The sequence below is a fragment of the Manis javanica genome, chromosome 5, assembly GCF_040802235.1.
Source record: "Manis javanica isolate MJ-LG chromosome 5, MJ_LKY, whole genome shotgun sequence".
In the NCBI taxonomy this organism is placed as follows: Eukaryota; Metazoa; Chordata; class Mammalia; order Pholidota; family Manidae; genus Manis; species Manis javanica.
In genome coordinates this window covers 164,589,602-164,610,044 of record NC_133160.1, presented here as the reverse complement: position 1 = coordinate 164,610,044, position 20,443 = coordinate 164,589,602, and the positions used below count along the sequence as shown (strand labels likewise).

Here is a 20,443-nt window from a genome sequence, read left to right as displayed (position 1 = left end):
GATAGTTTGAGACTTCTTTCTTAGGCTTGTGGTACAGTGGAGCCAAAAGTTATTCTAAATGTACTTATGTCATGTGATTTGAGCACTGAACGCTGGCCATGGCCCTGGAAAAGCCAACATAAAATGTAAAAAATTTACAAATGCTCACATGACACAAAGTAGCAGGTTCTCTGAAAAAGGGCTGAGGGCATACAGGGTCCCAGAGAGACCTTTAACTTTCTGAAGGAGTTAGTACCTAACTTTGCTTAGTGAGAAAACCTGGAAATCAGATTTACTTGGTGGAGATTTGAGTCACAGTCTCCCCTTATGTAAAAAATGGCGATAATGCCTAATTCACAGTTACTGTGAATGTGTACAAAGTCACATAGATCATACCCAGATACAGTGTGAACTCAAAAATCAGAAAATAATTACAGGTTCCTAACCAAAAAGGATTTAACTGGCTACTTTCTCATAATAATTTAATAAGTATTTAGTGCATTTGTACTTTGTGTCAGACATTCAAGGATAGCGGTCTGCACTGTCCAATATGGCAGCCACCACTTACCCATGGCTGGTGAAGTTTGTTAATTAAAGTTGAATGCAATTAAAAATGCAGTCTTTTAGTCACATTGGCCACATTCAAGTGCTCAAAAGTTATACATGGCTAGTAGCTATTGTTCTAGACAAAACAAATCTTAAGAACATTTCCATCACTTTACCAAGTTCTACTGATGGCACTGGTGCAGACCATGAGAACACCAGTATTCTGAAGCATGGGAGAGCTATTACACAAGCCTTAACTTAAGTGCTTCGCTAGCTCTGCAGGGCATCTGTTCATGATATAAAATAAGGAACGTGGTGGTACCTGGCTAAGGCCCAGGACCAAGTTACGGAGGAAGCCTGGGTTGGTGTGAGTTCCAGGGGTTGTGCTTTTTGCAGTGAACAACCTGGTTTCTAGATCAAGCCCAGAGAGGATCCTGGCGGTGTCTAGCCAGTCTGGAAATGGACTAGTCTCAAAAATTGTGAAGTAAATAATTAGCACCCTCAAGATTTTCTGTTACTGGCCTGCTATTTTGGATGTGAAAATAATGTGATTCTCAAATATGTCTAAAACAGGAACATATATATCCAAATACCCAGCTCATCTTCTGAAGAAGGGTAATGCTTCTTTCTTTTTCTTTGAGGCATTTGCCTTTCTTCCTCTTCAAGCTGGAATGAAGAATGACTATATTAAAGGCAACAGAATTTGGAACCAAATCTACTGAAATGGTAGCACATCTTATTAGCTTCTAGCCTTTGGAATTTTTATGTAAGTTTTTAAAAAATCTAGATTAACCCCGATTTGCATTAGACTCATTTTGTAAGGTTGAGTCTTTTCTTTTTGAATTTGAATATAAATCCATACAAAACATCCAAATCTGTTTGTGGCTAGATAGTGTATTCCAACAATTCTAAAAATACATTGAAAAAAAAATTCTCATTTTACCATCTCTGAAGTCAAACTATGTCTTACAATTGGTAGGATGTCATAAATTAATTGGCAGTGTTTTTCTCCTCTCTTTGTGGCCCATTAAAGGGTTGATGAAAGGCAGGGTATGAAATAACATTTAACATTCTTGACTGTACAACACGGACATGTCCAAATAATCCAGGGGCCTGACAAGTTACCTAAACATTACAAGAGCATGAACAGATAAAAGTGATATGGAGAACTCTTAATACATGCATTTAATTTTTAATATATACAAGGAAGTAAAGCCTTTCATTGTGCACTGGTGAAAACAATGTATAAAACATGAAATACTTAAGTTTCTTATGAAAACCCACCTCTTTAGGATTTGCTTCAGCACTATGATCTCTCATGGCTTCTGTGTTGTCTTTTCTACCTTTGGATATCTCTGAGTAATAAATACAAAAAAGAAAAAAAAATCCTTAAATATGTATTCATTTGAATACTCATTTTAGGGGTGTGCATGACCTGGGGGAGGAAAGCAGGGAGGAACACTTCACAGATCAGTGGGACAGGATCCTTGGGACAACTATGTCAGGGACTTCCCATGCTTTCCATTTCTAGACGTAAGTAAATGGGGTTCGGGAGGGGTGAGGGTCACTGAACCACGCAGCAGATTTCAAAGCCATTTCCCCCAGCTCGCGTAGCAACACAGTGTGACGAAGCGTCCAAGGACAACGAGTGCATGGGGCTTCCTAGTCAGCAGGCTAACAAATGCTCACCTGTCTGATAATACCAACAAGGGAGGAGCCATAGAGGGACAACTGGCGCACCAGCTGGGGACAATTTGGCACATTCAGTAAAGCTGATGAGAAGCCCATCAACCCAGCAATTCCAAACCTAGAGTTACAGACGTACTACATGTGCCCTGGGAAGTAAGTACCAGATTATGCATGGCAGCACTTTTTATAATTGGAAAAAGTTACAGAAAACCTAGATGTCCACCAAGGAAAGCTGCAGAAAGGAGGAACTGTGGTATATTCACAAAGGGAATACTAAATAGCAATTGAAATGAAATAACCAGTTACATATACATCAACGTGACAAAACCTCAGGACATAATGCTGGGTGAATAAGGCAGAGGCAGTTCCTGTAATGTGCTAGTAGCCTTTTCCTGAAGCAGACACTGTGAAGCTACGAACATACGCAGCGACTGCAGAATAGTGAGTGGTTCTCTGGATAAAAGGGGAAGAGGCTGGGATTGGGGAGGCGTACAATGTGGTTTGAGCTAATCTGTAACATTTTTTAAACAGTGTAGGAGGCAAATATACTAAATTTTAAGATATGACAAAAACTAGGTGGTGATTATGGCTGCTCTACTTTGGCTCGAAATACGGCACAACACATTATAAAAATAACTGTACAGGGGATTAAGACCTCTTTCCCCACTCTTGGAATAGGGATTAAACAAAATCAGCAGCAATCAACAAAGTTCTATGTTCCATTTGGAAGGAGAATGAATATCCTGCTGAAGTTGGCAGCCTCCACAGGTTTCACAGAATGAGGCCCGACTTCAGAAGAAGACCCACATAAATGTGACACCCCTCATCTGCGACCCAATGAGTCTGCAGCTCACAAGTTCACCCAGTTCAGTATTTAGCACAGAGTGCCTGCTATGGTACAAGCCACGGGCGACTGCATTTTGTGTTCACACTGAATTAAGTCCACTGTGAGGTTACAGGTAAAGTCCTAGTAGCTGTTTAAGGCAAGGTACCACCTACACGCTGCATGGCCATAAACAAGTCCCTAGACCTCTCCAGTTCTCAGTTTTCTCGACACAAATGTGATGCTGTTAACACTAACCTTTCTGGATTATATGAATTAAATGAGAAAACTTGCAAAATAATTAGCAAAGGGCCTGGCACACAGGAGACACTCAACAAATGCTAATTGTAATTAATATTAATGTCAGTATTACTACTATGAAATTCATTAACTGACCTTCTTTGTTAGATTTGCTATGAATTTCTTCATTTGTTCTTGAGCCTGAATTTTCCACCTAGACATCCAATAGAAAAGGTTATGGATAATCTCACAAAAGTCTTGAAGGCAGAAAAAAAATAAGGAAGATAATTTACATAATCTGGCTGTTTTGTGGTAATGCTGAAAGAAACTGGAATAGATGTTCTAAATTTCTCCCAGAAGCTCAAGGGCATAGGGCATCTTCCTTTTGAAGATGTTTCAGTTTAACAAATTTTTGTCCCACTGTGTTTATTCTCTTTAAAATGGTCAGGGCAAAACAGTTAAGAAGGCAGACAGGAAAATTTTCTGAACACTATGATACCCTTTTCATCTAATGATCCCTCATGATTTTCTTTATTCTTTACTTAAAAATGCTGCAGGATTGTGTCTTTCTGTACTAAGAATTTCCTTTGGCAACTCTTGTCAATTGCACTATTTTTTTTTTTTAACTGAGAAGTCTCAGAGTGTCCTACGACATTCTAAACCCTAGCTACACGATGTTGTGCAAATTTGCAAAGGGCAGTCATGCTCAGATGGAGGAAAGGCAGCTGTTGGTGGCCTCAGGGGGAGGAGGGAGGACGGACTGCTTGCGACTGCCTTGGCTGCTTCTGCAGGCTTCAGCCCTATGGCAAACCCTTCTAGCTTCGGGAGGCTAAACCGGAACCAAACTACGGGGTTCTTCTCTGCCGTCTCTCTCTCAGTAGCGTATGAGCTTCTGGCTACACAACAAGAGGTTTCAACCAAGTTAAGGTTAAGCCGGCTGATGCCACAGCTGACTGCAATTTGCAAGCATTTTACAAAATGTTCACTCTCAGTATGATATTAGGTTTTATATGCATTAAGACAAAAAAATTTTTTTTCAGGCACAAAAGGGATTATGAGTGCTACAGCTGGGAAGAATATATATATATATGACAGTTATAGTTTAGCATCCTCAGAAAAGCTTTCTAAAAACAGAGTGAACTTTGGTTCTCAAAATAAAATCGGTTTCATCTACAGCAACAGGATAATCTGATACATCACAAACCAACTGTCAAATCCATTATAATAAAAAATAGAAAGTCATAGTTCTTTGAAGGATTTCATCAGCATTACCAAGTAAGCTTCCTAGTCTGAGGTGTCTGGACCTTCTTGTATTTCCTTAATTATTTGAAGACACTAGCCTGCAAAGCCGCTAGAACACAGTGCTGTGAATTCAGAGTGACTGTTTTTTCTGAGGAAAGCAGTACATTTCATGACAACATGCCTGTAGGCGAACGTGGCACTGAACGTCAGTATGATGGAACTCAACAAAAGCCTCCTGTCTCCTAAAGAAATGCAGACAGCCCCTCCACTTAAGGGTCCGTCCCCAGTCACTCTCAAAACACCAAACCACAACAAAACCACCCCAAGAACAGCAGCACAGCCCAAACCACGCGGTGACTCACACTCAGAGACGCATTCACCAGCGAAGGCGCCCTCTGTATGTCAGCTGTTCAAAAACAAAAAGGAGAAATAAGGAAACTGAATATTGTTTCTGAACTACAGAGAAACAAATTTAGAGATTTTTAGGGTAGTTAAGTAGGACTATGTTTGTTGCTAAGTGGTCTAGCTGCCTTGTGAATTATAAAATTCTGACCAATTATTTTCTGTAATGTACATCCTGTCATACTACCAGAAAAACAACAGATATTAATGTTGCTGCCTTTCATACCAATGGCAGTGGTCTGTTCAGTCACTGCAGTGGCTTAACCATGCTGGTGATCTAAAGCTTAGAAGAAGGTGGAAGACCTATACCGTAACTGTTAGGCTGCAATGCAACCCTGGTTCATTTAAAAATAATGCCATCAAATGAAAAGTCAGATCCTACCCCTCAAACAGCAATGATCTATTTATGTTCTCTGGAAACCTGAAGTACAAGGTCTACTGTTTCTACTCAACAATGACAGTACACACATTTTTCTTTTAAACAACTTCCTTCTACGTAAGTAGATCTCTTCTTCAATTGTACCTAAACACAGTGATCTGAAATGTAACTGTGGGGAACAAAGGACTTCAGAAACCAAAAATGTTACCTTTTTCCCAATTTACAAATGGGATGCTAATTATTTGTAGAACAGCACATATGTACAAATTTTAGGAAATGCATTTGTCCAAGTTTTGGCCATATCAGTCATCGTTTGGGTCTGCCAGCATGAATGGTGGCTTACCAGGTCCTGGGGTGGTCTTCCAGGACTGCCTGGTACTTCTGCTTATACGGCTCTAGAGGTCACATGCTTTGAAGACTGCCCTTTCGACAGGTCTTGCCCCGACCACCCTGGATGGCCCTGGGTGAGGATTCACACACACTACCCCACACATACTACCTTTCTCTTTGCCTGGGCCACCTAATGTACACTAACTCAATCCTTCACTATTTGGCTCCAAGTTAGGGGAAGTGACAAGTGCTTATAAAATTCAAAACTTACATATTCTTTGGGAAATAACCTGAGGAAATACATAGTTATATGTACGTGGAAGTTCACTGCAGTTTTATTTATAACAGTAAAAATTACAAAAACTGGAGGCCACTGAAAGATGGAGCCAAGGGACAATGGGTCACAGACTACTTTCAGCTGTTCAAACAAACGGACTCAGTCTGTGTATGCTGACGGTGAATGCCCGCAGGACACAGCCAAGAAAAAAAAAGAAATTATAGCACAATGTAAATATCATGAGTTCACTTTTGTTTAAAAACAGAACTGTACTTAAGGTGGGTACTGATGAGGAGTCAGAAACTTTACTATGTACATCTACATCTTACCTCTATAACTAAAGAAAAGAGAGAGAGAGACTGGGTCAGCTTACATCCAGGCCTTCCCCAGGGGCCTACCCACAGGGGAGCACCTTAATCAGATGGGGCCTTCCCGCTGCGAGCTCACTTCCGCCGGCTCCCTGAGGGCAGCGCCTGCGTTTTCTATCCTGGTATCTCTTGTCCTCTCAAATACCTGGCTTACCAATGTTTGTCAGGGAAATAATTTAAAGGGCAAGGCAACTACAATGAACATATGGCTATTCTCCTAGCACCCTCCGCAAGCACCCAGCTGTGGTCCGGGGCACGATCTGGTCCCAGGAATTCCAACTCTACTCTTGCCGCAAGAACAGAGGACTTGAATTAATTTAAGTCAACCAGCAAGTTCTGTTCGCCTGGTCACAATAATTAGTCCAGGGTGGGCACAGGTAGCTAAGCTGGATTGGCATAAGTCTCAGGATTTTGGCCACAATGACGGGACAAAGACATTTTTTCTAGGAGCCGTAAGAAAGTGATTACCTCTATTGGGGCTGAGGGAGAAGAAATTGGGGCCTTTGCAAGATGTGTCTTTGGGGACATCATCATGTTCTTGAATCATGCTTTACCTAAACTCTTCCGTTTTGTGGATGCTCTGGAGTAGATGTTTGTGTCCCCCAAAATTCATATAGTGAAACCCTAATCCCCAATGGGCTAGTATTAGAGGTGGGGCCCTTGAGAAGTGATCAGGTTCACATGAGGGTGGAGCCCGTGATGGGATTAGCATCCTTTGAAAAGGAGACCTGAGATCTCTTTCTCTGCAATGCACACATGCGCTAAGGAGGCAGGTGTGAGGACATGGCGAGAAAAAGAGCCCTGAATAAGAACCTGACTGTGCTGGCACCCTGAACTCAGACCTCCAACTTCCAGAGACATGAGCAATCAATGTTGTTCAAGTACTCAGTCTATGGAATTCTGTTACAGCAGCCCAAACTAAGGCAGTGAACTAATGCATATTCCTTTTAAGCAAGTATCTGTAGGGTTTTCTGTTCTTTGCAACCAAAATCACCCTGACTGTTCTGCCTAAGAGGCGTGGATATTTCAACACTATTAAACAAAGAACTGGCTTAAATTTGGTCATGTACTCTGAAGTTCCTCCTAATACTTATTTTTCCTAGTTAATGTTCAAATCAGAAGAAAGTATACAGTAGTGACTAGAGTACAAACCACAAATAAATATACAATGATGACTAGAGGACAAACCAGAACAAATTCTCCAGTCACAATTCTCTTTTCCATTTCCTTAACACACTTCTTTCAAAATGTGGTCCAAGGATCTCCCAGACCTTCCATTAGGGGTCCACAAGGTTCAAACTATTGTCATGATAATACTAAGATGTTTTTCACCTTTTAAACTCATGAGTACACAATGTAATTTTACAGAGGCCACATGATGAACCCAGAATTATCTGAAAAGGCTATTAAAATCCAACCATTTAAGTGAGATGCTGGCTTTCTTCATATACTTTAACCAAGACAACAAACAGCAACTGACTGAATGTGGAAACAGATATGAGAAACCAGTTCTTTTCTATTAAGCCAGATGTAAAGAGTTTTGCAAAAATATAATGTCACTTTTCTTCCTAAAATTTGTTGTCTTGGAAAATCTATTTTTCATGAAAAAAAGGTCTTTATGTTAACTTACAGTGAGTTAATTGTATTGCATTGACATTTAATATCTTCTTTTAGTTTTTTAATCAGAAAATGTCAATAGGTATAATCCATTTAACACATTCTTTGGGATCCTAAATAATTTTTTAGAGTGTGAAGGGGTCCTGGGATCAAAGAGTTTAACAGCTGCTACCCTAACCCTTGCCAAGACAAAGCCCCGCCCTAAAACCTCTGCAGTGGACACTGAAGACAGCTGTAAAAACTGACAAAAGGCCATGCAAGCTGGGAGGGGCTTCAGTGCAGACACTGGGGCAACAGCCAGAGTCCAAGGGCCACGAGCAGGAGGCTGGGAGAAGTGGGCGAGTGGGCTGCCGAGCAGGCTTTTGGAAAGGAGCTCCCATAGTGCCTGGCAGGACAGGAAGGTACACAGAGACACATTTTGTGGAAAGAGCAAGAGTTTGCTCCCAAGTTACTTTCTTTTTGCCGCACTTATTTGGAGACAGAAGATTTAAACAATTATCTTACATAAAATGGATTGACGTGTCATGAGAAAAAAGTGTGTGTTAAAAATGAAATAGTAAAGACTTCTCCTAAAATGTGAGAGGCAGATTCACACAGCCTGTCCGTGCTTTATTTGAACCGGCTGTTGGTTCTAAGCATCAATGAAAGGTAAAACCACATGCAAGGAAAACATAATGTGAACAACCTGTAAAAGCTGCTTACCCACTCCGCTCTGCTCCCTCCCACCTGGACCTGCTGGTGGCGCTGCAGCAGCGTGGTTTTTAACTTCCTCTGATGGTACACATGTCTAAAACGTCCAAAGCACCATAAAAAATAAGTTAACTGCGTTTTTACACCAAGAAAGCAAGACTAACCTCAAGTGAATTAAACAAAAACATTCAGCATATTATAACAAGTCTCCCTGAAGTCTGTGCAAAATTTAAAAATACCTGCTAACCACTAAAATAAAAAATAGAGATATTAATCTAATCTTTTATTTCATCCATCAATGGCTCTCCTCATTTCAAAAATAAAACTCTGACTTGGTGTGGCACTCAAGGCTTCCGGATGAGCACGACTCCCTTGCCAGGCTTAGGTCCAATCACAGCTCGCCTAGCACCCCTGCGGTAGTGCCCAGACTCACTGGTCCTTCCCTCTCTGTCTAGTACATGCTTCTTTGCTTGGAAGGCTCTTTCTTTTCTTTCTCGTCTGGTAAACTTCTATTCTACCTGCAGAACTCCATTCAAGTGTCCTCTTTGCAGCCCCTCCCACCTGCCCACTAAGTGCCCCTGCTGGGTAAGCTGAGCCTCTTCTGCTCTGTATACAGCCCCTGTTTATAGGTATCTTGTCATATCTATTCGGAGGGTGGGTGAGATCAGGCTGGAAATGGGGCATGGAGACTAAATTGTGTAAAACATACAGGCCACTATTAAAAAAATGAGATTTTCTTCTAAGTACAATGGGAAACCACTGGACATTTTAAGCAGAGCAATGACGACCTAATTTGTGTTTCTGAAGAGAACTCTCCGGGCTGTGTAAACTAGAGACTGGAGGATGGGGGCTGGAGAGGAAGGAGGTCCAAATGGGGACACTACTGAAGGGATGGGTGGCCAAGACTAGAGGAGCAGCTGTAGACATAGAAATAGATGGAGTCAATATAGTCCAGAAATGCAAAAATCAGTGATCAATTAAATGTGGGGTGACAGGGAGACACTGAGGGTGACTCTTGGGTTTCTGGTTTGAGTAGATGGAATTATAATGGCATGATTTGCTGAGACTGGTGAAGCTTTCAGCTCTCCCCCCCACAGGCTGTGTCAGTAACAGTGCTTAAGTTTCTCAGGTATGATGAGAACAAGGGCTATGTATTGCTTTAGTGTATATATGTCGATTTATGGTGAAATGGTACTTACACCATTTACAGCTCAGCATAATGGATTTATCAGCCATACCTCAGTTTTCAAGTGGGCTTTCAGTCCCAATCCTCCCAAAACATTCGATGGAAGCTCTTCATTGCCTGATGAAATTTAAACCATTAAACCAATTTAAGAATTTGCTTGCAAAATACATCCTGAATCAAAAGGTACCACAGTGTCATCATCTGACATAGTTGCACTGCTGTTTTATTCTGCTGTCAGTAGAAAACAGTAAAAAGGAAAATGAAAAGCAGGGTTGTTTACTCAATTTTTTTGGGTGAAACTGCTTCTTACAGTTAAGATGCTGCTCAGAAAGAATGAAAAAGTATTATTTACAGAGACATCTTACTTCCACTGCTTTTCTACAGTGATCTGCATCAAGCTGCCCCTAAAAGAAAATATTCTGGGCCACTAAAATATACTCTCAATAAAGAAGGTGATACATGAATAGATGCACTTGACCTGCTTCTTGTTGACTCAGCAAAGTTGAACATAAAGTTTTAAAACTGTGAGGAAGGCAAAAAGAAAGTGCAATTTTCTCTGGTAGAGACTCAGTTCTATCCCTGTCTTGTCTCTTCTTTCTCTACCCCGTCCTTCAACTTGCAGCTTTGTGTTTCTCTCACCTGCCCATACGTATGCCTCCAAAGAAAATTCTTCCTTTCTCTGAGGCTTGCAGGCCTTTCCCTATGCAAAGCCCTTTTACTTTGCTCCTTCAGGGGAAAAATAAGGGGGTGGGAAGGAGAGGAGTAATAGACTGCAGTAATGGTTAAGTCATAAAAAGTTGTAGAGCATTCAATTTACCTCCAGGCTAAATTCCATGGAAAATTTTAAGGTTACTGATTTCAACACTTGGAACATTTCTTCGTATCTCCTCCTAAGTCCCCATATTGAATAGGAGAAACTCTAGTGGCCTCAGTTTCCTGAGACTGCATTTGACAGTATCTAAAGTCTGCTCCAGTTTAAAAGTCTGTGATGTTACAATTTATATAGCCAGAGTGGAGAAGAGGTCAATGCTCCCGACCCCATCAAGTATAGCCTATGGGGTCCCTGTGAGTTCCCACGGTGTCCTGTGCTTAACCCATTCTAAGCACCTTATGCACAGTCACTGTCCACTTACAGTATGTGGCTGGATTGACAGCTTGTCTTCCCCTCTTACATATCTTTGCATTCCTAGTGCCTAGCATAGTATTAGCTGGAATGAAGGGTCCAAGTTGGATGGTAAAATGAATGACTGAGTTCAAAGCATACACCTGTAAAACTTGCCAATTAGTTCCACACTCTCTGACATCTGACCTTGGGAAGCATGCTTCTTTTCTCTTTCAAACTGTAAATCAGAACCAAACTAAATTTTACCTGAACAATAAACTGTTAAAAAAATAATAATGTGCTCCCCTGATGAGAAATAGCCAGTTGGTGGGAACTGACACACACTGCAAATCTATATAGTTAAGTCAGATACAGGAAGAGGATGGAATGACTTGTTTATGTACTATTATCCCCATTTTATACAATGGAAAACTGAGACTCAGAAGTAATTTTTTTCTAAGAGGCAATCAAGTACTGCGCAAGTTACTCTTTGAACCTATTTCCTCATTTGAAAAATGGGATGATAAAGAATACTTATGTCACTGGGCTGTTGTAGTCTTCATTTTGATTGACAAGAAACCTGAAGATCAAAGAGATTTAGTATCTTGTAACAGTTATGCAGGTAACACGTGGCTAGCTGACTTCTTGTCCCTCGGCCTCCTGCCTGCTGTCTTTGTCCACAAAAAATGGGTCTAAGGTTTTAGGCTTTAATACACATATCTTTTTTAGAGAAGCAGAACCTTCAAGTTTGGTAAGAGGTATTTTGTGACATTCTACAACCAAAACCGTCTCTGGTAAGACCATCTGAAATGTACTCTCTGTGGAATTACCTTCGCAAAATGAAGGGATTCTCACCTATGGCACGTAAATTTTCTTCAGAAGAAACAGTGCCCCTGAGGTCTCCTTCCTCCTGGAGTGATTTCAGCATGTTGTTGCCATCATCAGGTTTCTCACTGGACCCCTGAACAGTCTGTCTGCCACTTGGCTCACTCTCTATAGTCAAGTCCTGCTCGCACGTCAGAGCTGACAGAGCTACATCATGGATTGTCACATGGGAAGGAGCAATTTCGGATTCTTGGCCATGAATACAGTCGGCGGTGGTGGTTTTCAAGTTGTCCTCAGGCCCCTGCTGCTCAGGGAGAAGAGAGGACTGCGCAGCAGCAGTGTCTCTGACTTGGGGCATGTCATCAACATTTTCAGCACCTGTATTTACTGCTGTCAAACAGCGACTACTGACAGAGTCCTCTGCTGTCTGCCCAGATGGCTGCTCTGGTCCTGGCCCTCTGAGATCTGCAGGTGAGTCAGCACTCCTTTCCAAGCCCTGCCCTGCTGAACAACTTGCTGCGGCACTGTCCCCCGCAGTCCCTGCCTCACTTTTATCTTCTTTCTTAACAGAGTTCAAGGATACACTTTTCTCTGATGCACATACAGGGCGCAGAGCTCTTCCTGTCAGTGGCACTCTGCCAGGACAGGCTTTGCCATGCCTCTCTTTCTCCTGTGCACACTCAGCACCTAGCTGGCCTTCCCCTGCAGACAGCGCAGGGCCTGCTGCTTCTCCTCCAGGGAATGGCCCAGAACACTGACAGCTGTTCTCGGCGATCAGGCTGGGCATGGGGACCTCACGCTTGCTCACCTTTGTGGCTGACAGGTCATTGTTTCCTCCTGAGTTGCTGGCAGTCAGCTGATTCTCTTCATGCCTGTCTAGGCTGGTGACAGCCAGCCCACACTCGGCCGTGCTGGTGGAGATGACGGCAGCGTCACTCAAGTCCTCCATTCTTGCAACAGTGGGCTGACTGTCATCCTGTGGGGCAGCACCCATCATGACGGCTTCACGTCCTTCTGAGGTGCTGGTGGACATCACGGTGGTGTCACTTACCTCTTCTGCCGGCGTGACTGAGGGGTGGACTGCTTCCCGAGGGATGGCACTGGACACAGTGCCCTCACAGTCTTCCACTGAGCTTGTGGAGATGATCGCACTCCCGTCCTTTTCTTCCATGACTGTAACAGGCCTCTCGTTTTCACCTTCCACAACCACACCAGAAACAGAGGCTTCACATTCTTCTGCTATGCTGGTGGAAATGAGAGCACATTCATCTTTGTCCTCCTTGCTGGTAGAGGCCAGAGGACTTTCAAGTTCTGTGCGTGCGCTGGGCATCGGCACCTCGAAGTCATCCATTACCAAGATCGGACCTTTAGCTCTTTCTTCAACTGCTGCTCCTGGCTGCTGACCTTCTGCACATTTGGTGGTGGTTGCACTGGAAATAGGCACTTCGAACTCTTCCCCTAGGCTTGTGGAAATCATGGCACACTCATCTTTCTCCTCATTCCTCGTGGCAGTGAGTTGGCCCTCATCTTCTGACACCGCACTGGGCATAGGGGCCTCGAACTCTCCCGTGTTTACCCTGGTGCCTTCCACATTCTCTTCAGTTCTCAGAGCACCTGAATGACCTCCTTCCACGTCTACAATCATGCTTAGTTGAGTGGTGTAGTCATTTGTTGTACTGGTGGAGATCACTAAGCCTTTGTCTTGACTTTTAACCCCAGCTAAACAAGTCTGATTGGTGATATTGTCACTGGCTGTAGTGGCCATGAGGCCATCACATTCTTCATTTTCCACAGAGGTGATAATGCCTTCATCTTCTTTTTCACTTGGCAATGTGTGATGAACTGCGTATTCTGGGACTGCGCCGGATACAAGTACCTCATAACTGTCCCCCACCAGCCCAGTGGAAATAGTCAGATCTTCCATTTTCTCTTCTCTAGTGAGCTGACTGTCACTTGGTCCTGAGGCTGCACTGGTCATGGGGCCCTTGCAGCCTGCAGGAACTGATGCCCCTTCACCCTTCCCGGAAACCGCACTGGTCACGCTGCTTTCCACAATCCCTTTCGCGCTGGAGCAGATATCTGTGTCTTTAATTTCCTCCTCAACGCCACTCCTGCTGTCAACATTGCTCTCATTTGCATTGGTGATGGTGGCTCCAGCCTCAGCTTCCACGTGCCCTGCTGCAGTACCAGTCGGACTGTCCCCTTCTGCACTTTCACAGACGGACACCCCCTCAGTGTCTTCTTCTGTCCCTGTGCAAGTGGAAATATGCCCGACTTCATTCCCTCTCCCAGTACTCGTCACCACGCCCTCACCTTCCTCATCCTCCTCCTTTGCGCCAGTGCTGGTTACAATGCCTTCGTCATCACATGGGCCAGCAGCGACTAAGGACACCTTTGTGACGTCTTTGGCTATAGTGCTGTCCATGGCACTCTCCCCATTTTCTTCAGATTCAGAACTTATAGCAAAGCCTTCAATGCTCTCTTCTGAGCCCGTGCAACCTGCCAGCTCCTCTCCGTCTTCTTCTGTTATCCCTGTGCTGGTGACGGCGCTCTCACCCTCTGTGCCGTCATTCACAGAACCATCCCCTTCCTGGGTGGCGCTCGTTCCTGGGGGCGTGTCATCAGCTACCAGGACCACTGCTGCACCCGTGACCAGGCGCTCCTCCTGCGGCCCCGCACCAGTCACTGAGCACACAACAGAGCTGCCACTTCTTTCTGCTCCAGTGCAGGTCACTGTCCCCTCAGTTTCTTTCTTGGGGCCCACTGTCATCATATTTCTCTGGAACCCATCTACATCTTCATTGCTTAAAGACCCCTCTCTTATTTCTGTCCCAGCACTGGTTACTGCTCCATCACTTTCAACTTCACTAATAAAAGTAACAGTTCCTTCGACTACTGAGTCTCTACTCAAGGAATCATCACATTTTCCTTCGGAGCCTGCACTGGTTACGGCATCATCTTTCTCTTCTGTTACAACACTATTGACATTGTCTTCAACTGCAACTGCGTGAGCAGTCACAGGGTCTGCTGCCCTTTCTTCAGGTTCAGCCATCGTGCACTCCCCACTTTCTCCTTCCTTGGTGCTCGTAAGAAGAGTTTCGCTTTCGGCAAATCCTTCTGTGACGATGCCCCCACCTTCTTCAGCTGCAGCAAACACAGTGCAGTCCCTGGCTGCCGCCCCTGCATGAAGAGGACTGTGTGGAGAGCAGGCGCCTGTCAGGAAGCCTTCATCGGCCTCAGTGCTCACGTAAGGCACGGCAGCTTCACTGTCTGCTGTTCCTGAAGATGTGGTCGTGGCATGCCGCGCTTTCACTGGGTTCAAGGAAATGCCTTTGTCCTTCCCTTCAGTGCTGGTAGCAATGGAAGCCTTTTCTGCAGAATCAGACTCAGTCGCCACATTCTCATTCTCAGTTTTTCCATTTCTATGGTGTAAAGCAGAGGATGCATTACTTCCAGCACTGGTGTCTACCTCACTGTTTTCATTCCTTCTTTCAACATCAACTGATGTTCTTTCCAGGCCTCTCCTATGCTTAAGTTCAACAGCTTTAGCATCTTTTTCCATACTCATGCCTCTATGATCAACAGCACTGCCATCCTTCTCACCATTTTCTACAGCAGCTTGAATTGTCTGCTTTGAACTAGGCCCCGTACTTAAGTCGCTTTCTTTCCTGGACATGTCCATGAATCCCCCATCTTTGTTGACATTCTCATTTTCTATAACCACATCTGTTAACGTGCTACTAAGAGGCATGTTTACTTTTTCTTGTTTGTGCAGTACAGGGACCTGGTAACTTTTTGGAGTGTGTCTTTTGCTCTCTATGCCCGCTTTTGCTGGTGTACCTACTGTGGAAACTGCCCTGGCTTCTTTGCTTGTTCCAGGGACTTCTGACTCTGTGGTAACAATCAGACTTTGGTTAGGGATATCAGGGCGGTCCACAAGTGAGTTGCTGGCTGCGCCACCTTCTAGCTCAGTTCTTCTGTCAACTACGGGAATTACATCTGAATCAGGAGATTGTTTCTGAGGCACAACAGTCACTAAACTTAAGGACGGTGAGAGACCTAAATCTGGGGAATGTACAAGAGCACTGTCTCCTCGAGCAACGTGTTCGTCAGTGGGTCTGGCCGTGTTTTTCAAATTCTTTTGTGCCCTACCATTTTCTGATGGGGCATGATGTGACAGTTGGTGACTGGTTTCACAGTCTACATTCATTCCATGAGTTTCTGGTTGAGTGGGCTCTTTTTCCCCCGGATTCGGTCTGGACACAGCATTTGGGATGTGCGTCTTCTTGGTCAGGGCGCTTTTATGGTCAGCATGCTTTTCAGAAGTACTAACAGCTCCTGTGCCACGACCAGATTTCCAGACTGGAGCTGCTGTTTTTGAATCTACTGTGGAAGTTCTTAATTCTTCCTTGAGAACCGTGGCAGTAGCTTTTTGTTTCATAACATTTTCAGAGTCTACGTCTTGCTGAGAACTATCATTGCTGCTGTCTTGGGTTTTAGATGCCTCAAACGCTTTTTCGATGGCTGGCTCAGAATCAGTTTCCATCGGCTCTTGTTCAGGCATCAGTGTGGTGTCGCCACTTTTTTTGGGTCTCTGAAGGGAGGAAGTACTGGGAGTGCCCAGAGCGTTTGCTGATAATTTTTCTTCTCCTTTGGTCATTTCTTGAGATAAGCTTCCTCTTCGATTTTCGCATAACTTTCTGCTTAGTTTCTTTTCCAGGACTGAGCTATTCCCTCTGGCCTTTTCATGATTACTGTCAACTTCTTTACCGTCCTTGTCATCTGGTTTATTTTCGTCCTTCTTTTTCGCTTCCTTGCCGCTGTGCTTCAAGCTCCTGCTTCTGTGTCCCTCTGGCAACTTCCTCTCAAGCCTGAGGGCGGCTGAGTCTTTGTCGCCCTTGTATCTCTCCTTTGCTAGAGCTGCCTTGGCCCTGTGACCAGACTCCCTCTGCGCACCATGTGCCGGAGGCTCAACACCAGCTTCCTCAGGAGGCTTGTCCTCGACTTTAGACTTTCGTTGTCTGTCGGGGTCACTTTCTTCTGTGTTCTTCTCCTTATCTGGTTTTGCCGTGGTCACCAGTTTTGGGACACTTTCTTGTAATTCTGTTTCGACTACTTTTAACTGTTTGCCTTGGCTTTTTGATTTAGACTTCAATCCAAGTTTCTCATCTAATAAGCTCTTTGTTCTTCGCTTCTCCTTGTGAACAACATCTTCTGGTTTTGAACTATTATCTAAACTGGCTGAGTCCATATCACATTTGTCCTCTGAATAATTTTCACTTCTTCTCTGTAATGTGATTCCATGTTGCTTGGAACTCAGAGAACCTTTCTGAACTTTAGAATCACTTGATCTTCTTGATTTGTGCTCTGCCTTAGATTTTTCAGCTGATGTGTGTCTCTCTTTTTTGTTGTTTTCTTTACGAACATTCTCATCTGTTTTTATAATGTATTCAGAAACTGGCTTTCCATCTTTGCCTAAAATTGATAATTTCCTTTCATTCCTGTGTTTACTCTTTCGTTCAGCTTTATCATCTGAAGAAAGTTTTGTTTGTTGACTTTGCTTCTGAATATTTTCATCTACTTTTAACCCTTTCTCAGAAGAGTGGAGCTCAGTCTCATCACCTGTCTTATGCACACCGTCACCTTTATATTTATGTTTCACAGACAATTTGTCTTCTGATGGAGTTTTCTCTTTTTCAGGCTTCTCTTTGGAGGATTTCACCTCTTTCCTAGGGAGGCTTTTCACATGTGGTGTTTCAGGATCATCTTTCTTTAGATGCTTTTCATTTTTGAGTGTGCTTTTCTGTTTCTGGGGTTCTTCTGTGCCAATTTCTGAGCGTTCCACTTGTTTTTTTCCATCTCTTGTGTCAGTCTCTTCCTGTGCCCCTTCCACCACAACAGGGGTAGATGTCCGTCTTTTATGTTCTCTTTCTATTTTGGATTCATTTTTGTTCTCATCAGCTAAATGCAAAGATTCTGAAAGTCTTCGGGTGGGTTTACTGGATTCACTTTTTGCATGAACATGCTTTGAATCCTTTGAAGAAGACAGTTTTTCCTTTTCACAATGCTGCAAGAAAGAAAAAGTTAAAATATAAGAAATACTAAAATCAGTTTTTATATTCAAATTTAACATATGGGTACATTTAATACATTGAGTGCTGTCACATCTGTCATACCTTCTTAACCTTGGCCAACAGCGTGTGGTAGGTATTATTAACTTCATTTAGGTACCAGGAAACCAAGGCTCAGTGTGAGTCAATAACTTAGCACCCAGGTAATGATCTAGATGACTTCACTTTAAGCCTAGTCCTCTTCCCACTCCATCACAGGCATCCAGAGACTAGTTTTTGCTCCTGAGGTTTAGGTTTATCCATACATTTAGGAAGCCTTCTTTAAACCACTAAAGCCAACTAGTCATAAATAAATATAAGCTGAATGAATGACAGTCCAATGTTCTTTTTAGTTCAAAGGCATAATAACCTGATGATGGAGATAATTTAAAGTTTTATACTAAAATAGAGGTTTCCTATATTTTAATTTAGGGATCTGAATTATTTGCGGAAATGTCATGAATTTAGGCAACTGGTAGGACATTCAACTTAAGAAGTTTCAAATACACACAATAGCTCACAATAATAGGAACTGTATCACATAATATTATGTGATTATGTATTCAAGTTAAGATACTGATGGACCAAAGCATCTATACCTTCTTCCCTTCACCACAGTGAGGCACTGAGTAGATTATTCATGTTAATGAAGGGATGCTGATGAAACACACTTTAATAAAGGCTCACTAACTAGCCGTAATTATTCTTATTCAAATAGTGGGCAGAAGCCCTCAGAAAGACCACTGCATCTTCTTAACACAAAGATGAATGCACTTCTTCTAACATAAGGAGCAGGACAGAGCAAGATCTTAAAAAGTACTTTAAAATTAAATTCTTCAAAGAAAGAACTAGCAGGGATTTCATCAATCTAATTTGCCAGTAAGTCCTAATCAATTAATATGAAAAAATTTTGAGATCATTTTTCAGAGAAATTTATCACAAAATAAAGTTAAATATTTAAAAATTTGCCATTAAAATATCAGGATATACTTATAAAAAATGCATCTAATTTCTGAATAAAGAAATCAAGAATATTTACTGGCTATGAATAAATCTTCTTGTATTGCCAACATAAGGCGGGGGGAGAGTAAAAGTAGAAAAGCAGCTATTATCTGGATAAAACGTCACATGAATCAACTTGCCAAAATGAGGAATTCAGGCCATAAAGGGGAGGGGGGAGCTCAAGAATGCTGGAGGTGAGGCTTTTTTTAATTTGGAGAAGATCAAATCACACTCTAAGTTTCATTCTATAGGAGCGAATGGCCTATTTCTAACAAAAGAGCATTTAAAATGGGTTGTATTAAATAAGACACACCTCACTTGTTTTGGGGGTTTCTTTGGAATCTTCTTCAGATTGTTTCCTTTTAGAATTATCTTCAGCATTCCTAAGTTGGGGTGGGGGGAGTCAAAAAAGAACTTTGTTTGAATCAAATATAAGAATTTCTCAGGAAGGTTTAAAAAAAAAAATAACAGCTTAGCTTTCCTTTACTATAAACCTTTAATCCGTCATGGAGACTTGCTAAATTTAAATTTAAATTAGATTCTTTGTCAACAAAGAACACAGTCCCCAAATTGACATGAAGTACTCCTGGTGCTAAAGGAAGGTAAACTTGACACAAAAATTTCTGATATGTTGCATGGAAATGAATGTATTTTATGGGCTATAATCACATTTTGAAAGTCTTAACATCTTTTGAGTAAACAGGATAGTCTTATTTATTCAGATCAACAGGAAGGAGGTACAGTAAGAAAATTGAGAGCTGACTCCTTGCTGGGTTCTACAAATTATTGATTCAGCTGTTTTGAAGTCCGTGATAAATATATATGATTCCATCTTGGTGGAACAGAGAAGTTGTATTCCAAGGCTCATATGCCTCCACAGCCACTCTCAGAGTCTCTTCAGCTTTCTAATTCTTACAGACTTAATCATAAGTTAGTGTCAAAAAGTAATTTGGGTTAGGCTTCTGGTTTATGCCAAGAAGCATGGGATATGTGAAAAGAAATGCGTGAAAAATGGATACAATCCCTGTAAATAAGTGGCCACTGAATGTGTGGACTAAGGATGCCTCCCCGGGTCAGCAGGTCCATAACCTCCCTGAGACGCTAGGGACAGCTGTGTCTACGCAAGTGCATTTTTCTGGGCACAGGATCCAAAGTTTCCATCAGGCATCAAAAAGGTCTCGGACTTACCCCAACCCCCAAAAGGTTAAGATAAACTACTGTGAAATATTATATTAACACAATGAATTATGATACTAAAGCAAAACTCTGAGGTGTCTCATAAACATGCAGTAGTACACACATTCAAGATTTAGCTCTTTGCTCTCATTTTCAGTGTCCCTCTTCTGAAAGCCCGCAGCGAGAACACTAAGTGGGAACGTTGCGAGATACAATATGTACCTTGAGTCTTTCTTTCTTTTTTTGCTTAAGGCTACTTTTTTCTCCAAAACTTTCCGCTCTTTAAGGACTTCTTTAATTCTGGGGGCTTTAGGTCCCAGACTCTTTGTTGATGATTCTTCTAAGTCCACACTGTTTTTGCCTAGGAAAGAAGCAATCAACAAACTATTTCAGAACAGAATTTAAAAGTACAAAGTGCAATATTTATTTGCATTCATTAAGATTTTCTCATCACTGTAAA

At 42.5% G+C, this 20,443-nt stretch overlaps 1 protein-coding gene across 12 annotated transcripts in view; it reads right to left on the bottom strand.

Annotated features, from left to right (window-relative positions):
* Positions 1 to 20,443, bottom strand: part of BOD1L1 (biorientation of chromosomes in cell division 1 like 1) — a 57,745-nt gene that overhangs the window by 13,441 nt on the left and 23,861 nt on the right. For 3 of the 12 annotated variants that reach the window (XR_012131803.1, XM_073237824.1, XM_073237833.1), the window contains 9 exons: positions 20,206 to 20,344; positions 19,121 to 19,190; positions 11,726 to 17,762; positions 9,821 to 9,885; positions 8,595 to 8,679; positions 4,882 to 4,925; positions 3,434 to 3,491; positions 1,810 to 1,880; positions 1,119 to 1,191 (listed from right to left, as the gene is read on the bottom strand). Coding sequence is in view for 10 of the 12 variants with exons in the window: in XM_073237824.1 (XP_073093925.1) it covers positions 1,119 to 1,191; positions 1,810 to 1,880; positions 3,434 to 3,491; positions 4,882 to 4,925; positions 8,595 to 8,679; positions 9,821 to 9,885; positions 11,726 to 17,762; positions 19,121 to 19,190; positions 20,206 to 20,344 (6,642 nt within the window). In the remaining 2 variants the exon portion in view is untranslated. Of the gene's footprint in view, positions 1 to 1,118; positions 1,192 to 1,218; positions 1,651 to 1,809; positions 1,881 to 3,433; positions 3,492 to 4,881; positions 4,926 to 8,594; positions 8,680 to 9,781; positions 9,886 to 11,700; positions 17,763 to 19,120; positions 19,191 to 20,205; positions 20,345 to 20,443 lie in introns of those variants that run through there. The other 9 variants (XM_073237828.1, XR_012131804.1, XM_073237825.1 and 6 more) reach the window with 9 other exon arrangements.